We start from the raw sequence: 14005 nt of genomic DNA, 5'->3' as shown, positions 1-14005 counted from the left end.
TTTTTTTTTTGCGGTACGCAGGCCTCTCACTGTTGTGGCCTCTCCCGTTGCGGAGCACAGGCTCCGGACGCGCAGGCTCAGCGGCCATGGCTCATGGGCCCAGCCGCTCCATGGCATGTGGGATCTTCCCGGACCGGGGCACGAACCCGTGTCCCCTGCATCGGCAGGCAGACTCCCAACCACTGCACCACCAGGGAAGCCCTCCAGGTGCATTTTAAGGCATAGAAAGGCAACATGCTGTAGTGCAGAGTTTACATGTGAATAATCAAATTAATCACATTTTATTCCATTTAATATGTGTTTCACTACTAGGCTTTAGTATCTGAAGTTTGGAAAATAAAAAAATAATAGTGACTGACTCTGTGCTTGATATTTTATCATATATGATTTCTTTTCCCTAGATAATTCATGTTAATAGTAAGTTTTATGTTCTAATTATTTTTATTCTTGCAGGCTGCTGAATCAGGAATAATAAAAGTTAAAACAATAGCTGCACGAAACACCGAAATTTTGGCAGGTAATTTTTTTGCATTAAAAATTCAACAATTAATGAAAATTTGACTAATAGTAAAAGTAGAATCTTAAAACCCATAAGTTTTTTTTATAGCATCTATTTCTTATGCCCCAACATGCTATCCATGATAATAAAGAACATGTGAAAGTCCCTAATTTATGAATTAATTGGGTTTCCCAGAGATGAATGCTGTACGATTCTCTGAAATCAGAAAACTTAAAACTACTAACTCCTTGAAGGAAAGGATCTTTCTTACTCATCTTTGTATTGTCCTCCACCTCTTATCAATCACCTAAGATACATCTTACCCATAAGAGACGTTCGATTAATATTTGTTGAATTGAATGGAAGATTGGTTCTCAGACCACCTTCTAAGACCTATTTTATCTTTAATACAATATAAGGTCATAATATAGCATTAAAAATTTAGTAGTACTATATGAGTTTTGAGTCCTGAGACTAAGACCACATGGTCATGAAGAAAAAATGGGAAAAAACAGAGAAAAGTGTTTTCTTAACATTCTTTTGATTGACCCTGCTTTTCAGGGAGGAATTTTCAAGAGTTTCTCTCTGGCACCCTTTTGATACTCAGTCTGCTTCTTTCTTTTCCTTGGTGCGTTTCTCTTCTTGCCTCAATAATGAACATGGAAAAGAAGGAAACTGGCATTTTTTGAGAATCTGTTACGTGTGAGGCATTTGGGCCACTCTTTCTTATATGACAACCTTGTGGGGAAATACTCTTATTTAATAATAGAGCAAATTGAGATGCAAAGAGATTTAAGTTACTGGCCTAAGGTCGCATGGTAAGTGGTGGAATCAGATTCAAATACCAGGCTGTTCAGAGCCCATGTTCTTCCTGCTGCAGTGTGCTGCCACGGTATCGTGAGGTTTTGACACTATGTACTCCCTCCCAAGTGTTTATATTTAACCATTGCTTACTTCGCTGATCCTTCAATCTGCATTTCCAATTCCAGTAGTGCTATTGGTCTCAGCTAGTTATAGGAGAAAAGCAGTCCTATTAAGTTAATTTACACAAAGTCCAAATAGTAAAGAATCTCTTTAACTCTCTTAAGTCTCTTTACATTTTTAAAAGAATACCAGTAAATCCCTAAATGGTGGAATTTCAAACAGTATTACAAAATGTAATGAAGACTTAGGGGGCAGTTTAGGGGTGACAGGTGAGAGTGGATTTCACTTGTCAGCTTAGGGTTAGCCCTGTTAAGTTGCATCTGTTTTTCACAGCTTCTCTGATTTTGAATATTCTGACAAAACACCAAAGAGTTTTATAACATTATTCACAGCATTGGATAATGCTCTGTGTGCATGTTGAGAAAAGGGGTATAGTGAAGTGGTGGGTAAAGGCACAGGTATGTATGGTTGGATTGGGAGGATGGGCAAGTGGGTTTGGGAGATGCATGTTGGGTTGATTAGCTACCATGAGGAAATTAATGTTTCAAGATAAATTATGGGCCTGGGTATTTTTAAGTTGGAGACGTCATAGTCCAATCATATTAGAATATCATTACAAATATTTACGTTTGCTACTGTCATTGCTGATATCATGGTAAGTCCTTAATCTCCAATAATAGAAAATTTCATTAAGTCTGTAGTTGATAGAATTTTTAAAAAGACTGATTTCTTCAGAGAATCACTGTCTGTTACAGAGTTCTGTACCAAGTAAAGTGTCTAATTCATATTAAGGACAAGTAAGAAAAATTTTGTCTCAGTATGAGTTTAATATATAAGCTGGCTATTAATTTCATTTTAATTCAGTTAGCTTTATTTAAATCAAGTTAGAACAAATCTTTATGCACATACAATTAATAGTTCATGCTATAATATCCATAGCATCCAACCATGTACTTGAGGAGCTATATTAACATTTAAACTTTTTTCTAGTATTTTAACCAAGTATTTATAGCAGTTGCTAAGTAAAAATTTGTAGATTTTAGACCACTGTCATCTTGAAAAATCAAAGGCTCCTAAGAAAAAGGAAAGAGTTTAAATTTGTCAATATGTCATTTCTAAAGTACTTAATTCAAGGTATAGTTAACACCGAGAAAAATTCTTAGTTAACTTTTTTATTTCCTGAGAAGTGTTTACTTCTCTGTAGTTCTAAAGACTATAGGTTACTACTTCTGTGCTGTAATGGATGTTAAAGATATCAAACAATTGAGGAGTCTCAAATGAAATGAGATACTGAATTCTCAGATATCTCTGCATATTCAGAAAATATAAAAGGTTGCTATAAAAATCAGAACCCTTAATTAGGATTGACTAATCTGATTAAACAGTACTTAGCATAGATTTTAACCAACTTTAGTTTTCTTAGATTTATTTTCCAAGGAAAGTTTATTTACATTACAGAATAAGTCTTTGCTTTACATCTCCCCTTCTTTTAAGCATCCTCCTTTAATGTTTATTTTTCTTTGTTTTCACTGCTGTCATGAATGCTGACATAAGTGGGAATGCTATGCCAGGTAATGTCAGCATCGATGCAAATATACAGATCATTATCTCAACATTGCCTTTTTCTTTAAAGATAAAACTGCAAATGAGAGATAGCAAGCAACATAAAGTTTTTCATTTAGAAGTCCAGGTGCCTTAATCTTACATTTGACTGCCATATATTACAAATTGTTTTTATTATCCCAGCTTACAATAAATATACTTGAAATTGACTGAGAAGGCTTGTGTTACCCAGAAATTACATAAACAGAGAATCTGCTATTTTAATAAATATTTGAAACAAGGAGCTCAATGAAGTTGTGATATTTTAAAATTGTATATTTAACCCCTAACTGAAAACCATAAGTTACATCCACCTATGACTGCTTTCATCTACTGTCAGTATGCATAGAGAATTTTTACATAGATAATCATTATGTATGATTTGTGTTCTTCTTTCCTCACAGTTTCCCTCATCCTTTTCATATCTACATAGTCTTATTACTAAAAGGTCTCTAATTTAAGTAGCAGTGAGTAAATATACTTTGGAATTTTTTTTCTGACATTAAAAGGTAATTTGTTGATTTTTTTCAGTATATTTTATCAGTACATATACTTGTGATATTTTGCAGACATCTATAAATATATCATATAACATATTCTTAATAAAGAAATAATTATGTAAGAATCACTGGAGGAGATACGAAGATGGGTAATATAATTCACCTGCAATCTATATGTTAATACAAGAAATATATTTGAAAAGTATGTTTGTGCCATTCGTTCTGTTTAGCTTACCTGCTCCTCCATTTACTTTTTGGAGTTCTTTGCCAGAAATTTTCCCTTCCAGATGACATACTTCCTGAGGTCAGGATCAGTATCTTATTCTCCCTTATATTGCTAGTAGTTAGCACATTACATGGGAAATAAATAGTAAGCCCTCCTTAAATATAGGCTAATAAATGAGTCACTCCAAAATGCAAGTAAGTCTCTGAGTTCTGCCTCTAGTATATTTTTCTACCTTTCTTTAATTTTTCATGTTATGATTATTTGAGTACATGAATTTTGTCATATTTAGTTCATGTCAGCCAGTTAATAGAGTAATGAAGGAGACAGACCCTAAACAGAAAATTCTGAGGCTGTATGGTAAATGCCAAGATGGAAGTATAGATAGGCTTGTTACGAGAACATTGGGAAGCCTCCTAACCCAACCTGGGAGTCTGAAGCTGAGTCTTGATGCTTGAAAAGGAGTTAGCCAGGCAAATAAGGTGTAGAAGCTGTAAGTAAGGGAAGTTACTTAAATACATGCGGTATAAAACAGTTCGATCTATTTGGATACACTATCCGACTGTTGCCATTGTGTAACTTCCTGAGCAGCTTGATGGAAAGAGTTTGAATCAGGAAGGTGACACATTCATATTAATATTTTTATACTCTGTACATTACTCTGACAGCAGTGTGAAAGGTATATTTCAGCGTATCATCAGTAAGACAGAGGTCTGTTGGTAGACTATTCCTATAATCTGGGATAGAAGATACAGGGGGCTGTACTTAATGCCTTGCTCACAAACTGACCTAATGGGTCAGAGAGATTTCTCTGCCATATAATGTGTTCTTATTTATTGTTTTCCCCCCTTTTTAAAAAAACATTAAACAGTTTTAATTTGTATCCTGCCTTTTATAATATTATATCATATATACTTTTTTTTTTTTTTTTTTTTTGCGGTATGCGAGCCTCTCACTGTTGTGGTCTCTCCCATCGTGGAGCACAGGCTCCGGACACGCAGGCTCAGCGGCCATGGCTCACGGGCCCAGCCGCTCTGCGGCATGTGGGATCCTCCCGGACTGGGGCACGAACCCGTGTCCCCTGCATCGGCAGGCGGACTGTCAACCACTGCACGACCAGGGAAGCCCGTATATATACTTTTTTTGATGCCATCTTTTCTAATTTTTTAAATTGTTCCATATTTCATCAAGTGATTGTAGTTTATTTAACAATTCCTTTATGTTAGACATGTTTCAATATTTAGAATTATTTCTTTAAGATACATTTCTAGAAATGAAATTATTAAATTAAAGGGCATGAACATGTTCTTAGAATTTGTCATCATACTGCTTTCTGAAAAGGTAAAAGTTTATGCCTTTACTGACAGTATGTGAGTATATTTTTATAGCATCCTTGCCAGATTATTATTTTAAAAAATCTTTTTGGTAATTGAACAAGCAATGGCTTCTCATTTTAATTGACATTTCTTTTTAATGTTGAACAATTTTTTCTGAATTATTAAATTATTTTCTTTTTATTATTACTTTTTTTTGGAGTTTTTGTGTTTTCTTTATCAAATTGAGCTATTTATATAGCAAAAATATTAACTTCTCATCATGTTTATATCATATTTTCTGCATCATTTACCTTTTAATTTTTTATCTAGATGCTTTTAATTTTTACATAATTTAACTAATTTTTCTTATTTGTTGCTCTCCACTTAGGCAGTCCTTCTCCTTCCACATAGTTGATAATCATTTTCATTGTCTTCTAGTTTTTCTATGGTTTGATTTTTTCTTTATAATATATGGGGTGACATGAGGACCTAGATTTTTTTTTCTTTTGCAAAATTACTAACCGATTGTACCAACATCATTCTTCCTTTTCCTGTAATGTACTTTTAAGATGAAGCTGCTCATACTTTTATTTGTCCTCATGTTGAATCATTTAAAATATTTTCAGACATTTTGAACCATTAAAATTTTTTTACTGTTAGAAATATCAGTCTTTCCCATAACTAGATTTTAAGGGTTTTGAGGGTAGCAATCATGTCTGCATCACATTTTATTTCTTTCACAAGAATTATAATATGTTATTTAATGACTGTTAAAATTTATAATAAAACTTTTATTAACCCCTATTAGTGTGATACATAGTGGGGTATCCTAGTTTAATTCTTTTTTTCCAGGATAAAAACTGCAATTTTGCAGTGAAACTGCTCAGAGCAAGGAAACCCCTAGGATATGGGGACCTGCTGGACCTCTTTCAGGTGTGTGAAAGTGCATCATTTGATCTCACAGTTATAAAATTTGGAAGTAAAATATATTTATCAAACACACAGTGTTATTCTGTTAAAGGAGTTGTGCTTCTTAAGGGACTTAGGTAGAAATTAAACTTTTTTTCTCCCCACCCCACCGCCCACCCACCAAGTTTTGATTAAAAAGAGTTGACCTTTTCCTCTTTTTTCCATGGAATGATTTTTTAAAAAATGGTTAAGGCAAGATGTCTTTATATTGCTGCACAGCCTTTTCCTCAATGTGGTTTCTAAACTCTAAACCCGTAGGAAGCTTTTTATGTAAAGCCACCTTTAAGTGCATGTAATTAAAATTATTGTTTATAAAGAGAAAGCAGCAATTGCTCAATTAGAAGAGTAGAGTTAATTTCTTCTTCTTAGGACCATTATGACATTAAACAGAAGAGAAAAATAATTAGAAACTTCTAAAAAACGATCTTTATATTACTTCATTGTGATCTAGATATGGTAGATATGTTTCCGTTTTTCACATTATACTTCAAAAAACAGAATAGATCAATAGGTTTTATTTTTTGGTTGTTCTTCATCATCTATTCTGGATAACAGAAATTTCCTTTGACCAGTATATTCTCATATAAACTGGGAGAAAAAAAAGTAGGAAGGGTACCTTTGACTTACATTAAAATAGAGTTAAAAATTACTTTTATTATTAGCTTAACTCAGCTTGATAGATCCAGATAACTGTGACTGACATGTATACAATATTTCAGTGTAACTCACCTTATTTTATTCATTCTAAGATACACAGTTTTTTCACATGTTAATATTCCCCAAATTGGTATGCATTTTACAATTAATGGCATCTTAGAATCACTGTGGGCCAGATAGTGTTGTAGTTGTCTTTTTCAGTGCATGTGTGAACTTGTTCATACTGTCACATCAGTTGAGTTAACGGTGCATTGTTGGTATCATGTAAGTTTCATTGCTATTTGAAATGTCACCCTAGTTGTTGTGCAAAAACTTTCTGTTAACATCTTATGGTAAGGTCGAAAAAAGCACCACCATCAAAGCCTGCAGAATGGGTGTCATTAGCTTAGAAGAATATCTCAGAGACAGTAGTGAAGTACTCTCAAGCAATGAGGCATCCTAAACAAACAATCCAATTAAAAATTGGACAGAAGATCTAAATAGACATTTTTTCCAAAGAAGATATACAGATGGCCAACAGATACATGAAAAGATGCTCAACATCATTAATCATCAGGGATATGCAAATCAAAACCACAGTAAGGATATCACCTTATACCTGTTAGAATGGCTATTATCAAAAAGATAAGAAATAACAATGGCCTTCTTGGCCTAGAGTATGAAATTGTGAGGAAAAAGTATAAGTGATTAGAATGCATCGTATCATAGTTTAATTGGCAAAGGTAATTGGCACTGATTTTCTTTCTGGCGATATGGGTGTGTCTTAAAAATCATTGTCATCAGAGCCTCTATGAAAGTACATTGTTTTTCTTCATTCATCTGAAGACTTCAGGCAATTGGTTTCTATTAGACACTTTTGACTCTTTTAATTTCCATTTGCATCAAATGCTGTTTACCTTAAAGAGTGGCAGCATAATGTTGTGGGAAGAATAGTGAACCAGGGATTAGAAGACATTTTCAGTTTCTGGTTTTACCACCTACTTATTGTTTTACTTGGTCCAAATCATACCCTATAAACTCTATATGAGTATTGTGATACTCAAATGAGAAACACAAGTTAATGTAATAAAAATTATAAGTGCCACTTGTTAGTATTGAAAACTTATATTTGCCTGAACAAGATTTAATAATTTGGAATGTTCTGCAGAGTTAAGGATGGCCTCATACTTCATTGATTCTGGCAGAATTGAATATAGCAGGATATTTACTGCTTCAGAATAGTATTTTTTGAGCTTTATTGTCATCTTTTAATCACTCATGTAAAATGTTTTGTGACATTGTTATGGAAATTTTATGTCTCTGGTTTTGATTCAAAATCTTTATGAACAAGAAAACAAGGAAATAAGGCAGGGGAGCTTTTTTGAAAACACTGTTCTTTGCCAGTCATATTTGCCTTCTCTTAGCTGTGCTAAATCAGTGATTTATACTGGCATACCGAGGGACTTTGCAGAGCATGCTGTAGTAAATAGTAGTCTTTATTTGCCATACCATAAAGGGAGCTTTGGGAGAAGAAAGAAGGGGATTTAAGTGATAAAATTAATGTTAACACTAGTTTTACACTTTTAAAGGTGATTCTGGATGACTTTCTCACAATTTCTTTTGAAAAACATGTTAAAACTCAGATTTCTGTGTCTTTATTACAATTCTTAACGTCAAAAAATAATTGATGGATGTAGTACATTTGAAAACAAATACCAAACACATAAGTTTAAAGTTCTCTTGACTTGGAATTTTATGTTATTTATTCAAATTCCCTGAGGATGACAAACCTGTCTTGTTCATCTTTGTGTAGCCATTCAGTAAGTGTGTATTGATTTAATTTCATTTTGTAAATTTAATTATGTATAATTCAGTTTGTGCATTTTCTAATCTTTTACATTTTTGTTGACATTTTAAAACTTCTGAAAGTATTGGCTTGGTAGAAGGAGTTATTTTAAGATTTGGAATTACAGCATGTGCATCCAATTAGTTTAAAGCAATATTTCAGTAATAAGAGGAGTAATGTTATTGTTTTTAATGAGTTTACTTCTTGAAGAAGAAATTAGAGCCAATGAATTCAAGGCATATAATAAAATTCTAGGGATTTTCTGAATATTCATTCAGAAGTGTGGTGGGGTTGATGTATATACTATTTTTAATTACTTTTCTGCTCTAGAATATGAATTCTTATTCCTGTTTTCCCTTTTGCACTATTGAAGAAATAGAGTCTTTCTCTGACGTGGGATAGAACTTCTGAGAAATTGCCATTAAAGAGTTTATAGAAGAAGATGGAGGAGAACCAAAGGAGTGTCAGGAGAAAGGCATGGGAGAGCTGAACTTAAGGGGGAGTAGATTAGATACAGAGTCTGTAGTATTTATGTGAAGTATTTTAACTCTTACTGCTTGATTTTTATTTTGGTATTTATTTTACATTAAGTGATTTTTTATTAAGATTGTCATTACTGGTTGTAATTATATAAAAATATTCTTATTTATGAATTATGTTTAAAATTTTATTTTATATGTGTTCCAAATAAAGCATTGAAAGAGAACAGCTCAGAGGTTGTTCAGCCTTTTCTAATGGGTTGTGGAACCAAGGAACCGAAGATCACTCAGCTATGTTTAGCCGCCATTCAGAGGCTCATGTCCCATGAAGTTGTGTCTGAGGTAATGTGAAGATTTTATCTGAACTGTGCACTTACAAATCAAATCATGAGTTTTCATAAGGAGAGAATAAAACATACCTGATATTTTAATGTACAATAGTGCTTGAAGGACATTGGCTTAATTTTAAAAGGTTACCAAATTGTCTCATTATTAAACGCTCAGAATAAAGAACGAAGTACATTTTGTCAAGTCATTTGTAATCTAAGAATTCATAGTTCACTAATATAGATGAAATCTTAAGAACCAAGCAAGTTTTCAATATCACTGACGGAGAATATTATTCATAAATTATTTTTTAAAAGGTAGGAGAGAAAATCATGACTGTTTGCTAGATTATCTGAACTGATAATTTGTTGTTCGTTAACTTAAGGCTATTGTTTGTATCTGACCTTATGACGGTAAAATAAGGAAAAACATTTCATCACTATGAATCTGCATCACTTTTCTTATTTAAGGACCCAAACACCTATATTTTATTTGTTGACAATAATTAAAATCATTGTTTTACAGACTGCAGCTGGAAATATAATTAACATGCTTTGGCAGCTAATGGAAAATAGTCTTGAAGAACTTAAGCTGCTTCAAACAGTTCTTGTTCTTTTAACAACCAATACAGTAGTTCATGACGAGGCACTCTCAAAGGTAGGAAGCCTGTTTGTCAAAGTTCGTAAGTGCTTTGAGACAGTATTTGAATAAGCTGACTGAAAGAGAAAAGCCTGGTGCTGTTTGAACAGCACCTTTCCTGTAGCTATTGCAGTAATGCACATTGCATGTTAAAAGCCATCGGTGCTTTATTTTTCACAGGTTAGAAGTGAAATTAGGTTAGGGTGATTAAGCAGAGCCCCTTGGATATAGCTGACAGGCTTAGTTATGAATAGGATGTGGCAGAAAAGGAATAGAGAAAGAGGAAAAGAAAAAAAAAGTGTTTTGAGGTATCAGTGTTCTCCACAATTACCTTGGGTATTCCTGATAGCTCTCCCTTTCCCCCTTTTAAAAATAATTTCACATATATATGTTATGTAAGCCAGATAGTTTAAATCTGTCCCTTAAATATCTGGAAAAATGTCCTTTTGGCATTGATACATTGATACTAGGTAAGGCTGCATGTATGATAGCTAGTTCTCATTCCTTTCTTATTCCCACCCTCTTTAGGAACATATAACAGCTGTTCTATTATTTGTTTCACTCTTTAAAAAGTTTTTTAAAATTAAGAAATATTTCTAAAGAACAGAAAATACAGCAAGTAATATAAAAACCAGTCTTAATGATTTACTATTTAGGGAAATTGTTGGAATTTCAGTAATAGTTGTATTATAATTTGTATGCCTTTAAGAATGGTTGACTTGTAAAGTAGCAAAGTATACCATCACAGTATACTGTATAGAGACTATATCTCTTTTCTAGTTATTCATTTGATGTTCTTAGGATATAATGAGATTTTACTTAATTGCAAATAGCTTATTCTTTTACCCCATACCTGCTTTATAAAATATTTAATGTATTTTTATATATATGTTTGTTGTATATAGTTCCTCTTGGTTTCTAGCTATCAAATTATTGTTCTGATACATATATTTAAAATTTTATAAAAGGTTATCATTTGACCTACCCAAGCAATAAGAACTGATTATAGTTTTATAAATAAATATAGGATTTATTTTGGTATTTTGGTTAATTTGGAAATGTAATATTTGGGGATGAAAAATGAAGTATAAAGAAATAATATAAAATTGGGTAATAGGAAAGCTTCTCTATAACATGTACTTTTCCTTTATGTTGAAATTTTAAAAGTGTTAGTGGTATCAAAGGCTTGCTTTCTTTTAAATGTTTAATATAATTAATATGATAAGGCATAGTATTTAAAAATACCATTATTATGTTTTCCTCCAAGAATGGCTTCTTTTAAAACTGTAAAACTTCTAGAAGAACACATAGGAGAAAATTTTTGTGACCTTGGGGTAGGTAGAGACTTCTTAGGTAGGGCACAAACCCATGAATCATAAAAGAAGCCACAGAATGGGGGGAAATATTCACAAATATCTGACAAAGCACTTTTATCTAGAATTTATTGAAAACACTCTTACAACTCATTCATAAGACAACCCAATAAAAAATGGACAAATGATTTCAACAGACACTTTACAAAATAATCTATTCAGCTGACTAATGAATACATGGAAAGTGCCTCAGAATCTTTAGTTATCAGGGAAAAGCAAATTAAAACCACAAGGAGATATTGTTACACACCCATTAGAATAGTTAAGATTTAAAAAGATTGACCATATCAAGTGTTGTTGAGAATATGGAATAATTTTGAACTCACACATACTGCTGGCAGGAATATAAAATTGTAAAGCAACTTTGGAAAACTAACAGTTTCTTTAAAATTTTAACTTATACTTACTATGTGATCTGTCCATTTCACTCCTAGGTGTTTACTTACCCAGGTAAATGAAAATACATGTCCTCATTGAGATTTGTATGTGAATGTTCACAGCAGCTTTTTATACAGTAGCCAAAAACTGAAACAACCCAAATGTCTATCAGGAGGTGAATGGATAAGTAGAATGTGGTATGGTCATACCATGGAATAAAAAAGTATAAATTACTGATACAAAGAAAAACGTAGATGAATTTCACAAATATTACAAGTGAAGGAAACCAAACAGAAAAGAGCACATACTGAATGATTCTATTTGTATAGAAAATACCAGCTAATCTATAGTGATAAAAGCAGATTGGTGGTTACCTGGGGCCAAGGGTGGAGGAAAAAATGGACTGCAAGAGCACAAGGAAACTTTTAGGATGGTGGAAATGTCATACTTGGTTGTGGCAGTAGTTCCATAGGTGAATATAACTGTCAGAACTCATAAAATCATATACTTTAAAGGGATACAGTTTATTGTATATAAATTATACCTTAATAAAGTTGATTTTAAAAGAAAAAATGATTCCTTTTTTAAAAATTATTTTATTCATTTATATGCTTAGCAAGTTTATATAGTATTTCTGCAGGTGATTTAGTGATACAACAAAGTTTGAGTACTTGCTATTTGCAAAAAAAAAGTTCTGGGAAAATGAAAGCACAACACATTATTGTATACATGTTAAAAGAACCAGATTGTGAAAGGAGTATTTCACATTACCTTGGTCAATCTTATGTGTCTGTGTATTTACTGAGAGTTTGAATTATTTCAAAATGCTGAGCTTTTTGTAGTTTTATTATATGAAAGAGTGAGACTTTTAGTGTAGGTGATTGAAGCAGCAAAACAAATTATTTAATTTTGGGTTACATCAGATAAAATAAAGATAATAACCATGTTCCTCAATCTTATTTCACACTAAATGGAAATTATTTTTTCAGGCAATTGTTCTTTGTTTTCGACTACACTTCACAAAAGATAATATTACAAATAATACAGCTGCTGCTACAGTGCGACAAGTTGTTACTGTTGTTTTTGAGAGGATGGTTGCTGAAGATGAACGACACAGAGGTAAAGTGAAAAAAGTTGTTTCCTTTTGACAGTGGGTGGCTCTAACATCCATGCTTTTCTCTTTTATTGATTGTCAGCCATTCCCCTATGAACTTAGGCTACCTAAAAATTAGAATACTTTAAGAAGCCTGTTAGGGCTTCCCCGGTGGCACAGTGGTTGAGAGTCCACCTGCCAAGACAGGGGACACGGGTTCGTGCCCTGGTCCGGGAAGATCTCACATGGCGCGGAGCGGCTGGGCCTGTGAGCCATGGCCACTGAGCCTGCGCATCCGGAGCCTGTGCTCCACAATGGGAGAGGCCACAACAGTGAGAGGCCCGCGTACCACACACAAAAAATTAAAAAAAGCCTGTTCATTTTAACTTCATTATTATTGATAATGGCAATTCAAAAGATAAATCCCCCATAATTTTATCACCCTAAGAAGTGGACTCTATTTTCCATGTTTATTTCTAATATATTCATAATTTCATATCGAAGATGATAATTTCACATTTCACACCAGATGTTGCATTATAAGTATTTTCAGCCAAACATTACATTATATGAATTTTTCATGTTATTTTTGTAATTGAAATTTTAATGGTTGCACTATATTTTGTGGCTATTCTATAATTTAATGAACTACTTGTGTTCAATAGTTTAGTATTGTTTTGAGTGTCTTCCTACATATATATTTCCATATGAATTATTTCTTTAGGGTAAATTCCCAAGAGTGAGCTTCCCTCATGTGAATCTTTGTCTCTGCCTATTAACATGTATTAATCAAGATTATTTATATAATGTAAAGTTTAATATTTTCATATTTTCATCAAATATTTGTAATTTTTAGCATCTTTTTCTTTGAGATTTACAACATTTCCTAAAAACTTAGAAACATGTCCTGTCACAGAGCTTACAGATACTATGCTTCTGTTATAATTTTTATAATTTGATAACTTTTAACCTTTTTTTCATTTGTTAACCCTTATTGGATGAAAAGTAAATTTTTTCCCATGATCAGTTGAAAAGATCATAAGGTGCTACCAAGAGCAATCTCTCTGTTTTATGGAGTCAAGAAACAAAAGATTAAACTTTTTTTTCCCTTTACATAGTTTTTTCTTTCCCTTAAACTCTTTTATTTATTTATTTTTTTTTTCGGTACGCGGGCCTCTCACTGTTGTGGCCTCTCCCGTTG

At 32.8% G+C, this 14005-nt stretch overlaps 1 protein-coding gene across 5 annotated transcripts in view; it reads left to right on the top strand.

Annotated features, from left to right (window-relative positions):
• The window catches only part of MON2 (MON2 homolog, regulator of endosome-to-Golgi trafficking), a 126400-nt gene that overhangs the window by 14576 nt on the left and 97819 nt on the right, over positions 1-14005 (top strand). For 2 of the 5 annotated variants that reach the window (XM_030866417.3, XM_030866416.3), the window contains exons 2-5: positions 454-517; positions 9209-9336; positions 9847-9978; positions 12701-12830. In XM_030866417.3, coding sequence (XP_030722277.1) covers positions 454-517; positions 9209-9336; positions 9847-9978; positions 12701-12830 — 454 coding nt within the window. Of the gene's footprint in view, positions 1-453; positions 518-2977; positions 2995-5916; positions 5998-9208; positions 9337-9846; positions 9979-12700; positions 12831-14005 lie in introns of those variants that run through there. The other 3 variants (XM_070046382.1, XM_070046383.1, XM_060305527.2) reach the window with 3 other exon arrangements.

This window comes from Globicephala melas, chromosome 10 (genome assembly GCF_963455315.2).
Source record: "Globicephala melas chromosome 10, mGloMel1.2, whole genome shotgun sequence".
NCBI lineage: Eukaryota > Metazoa > Chordata > Mammalia > Artiodactyla > Delphinidae > Globicephala > Globicephala melas.
This window is presented reverse-complemented; position numbering and strand designations above follow the sequence as displayed.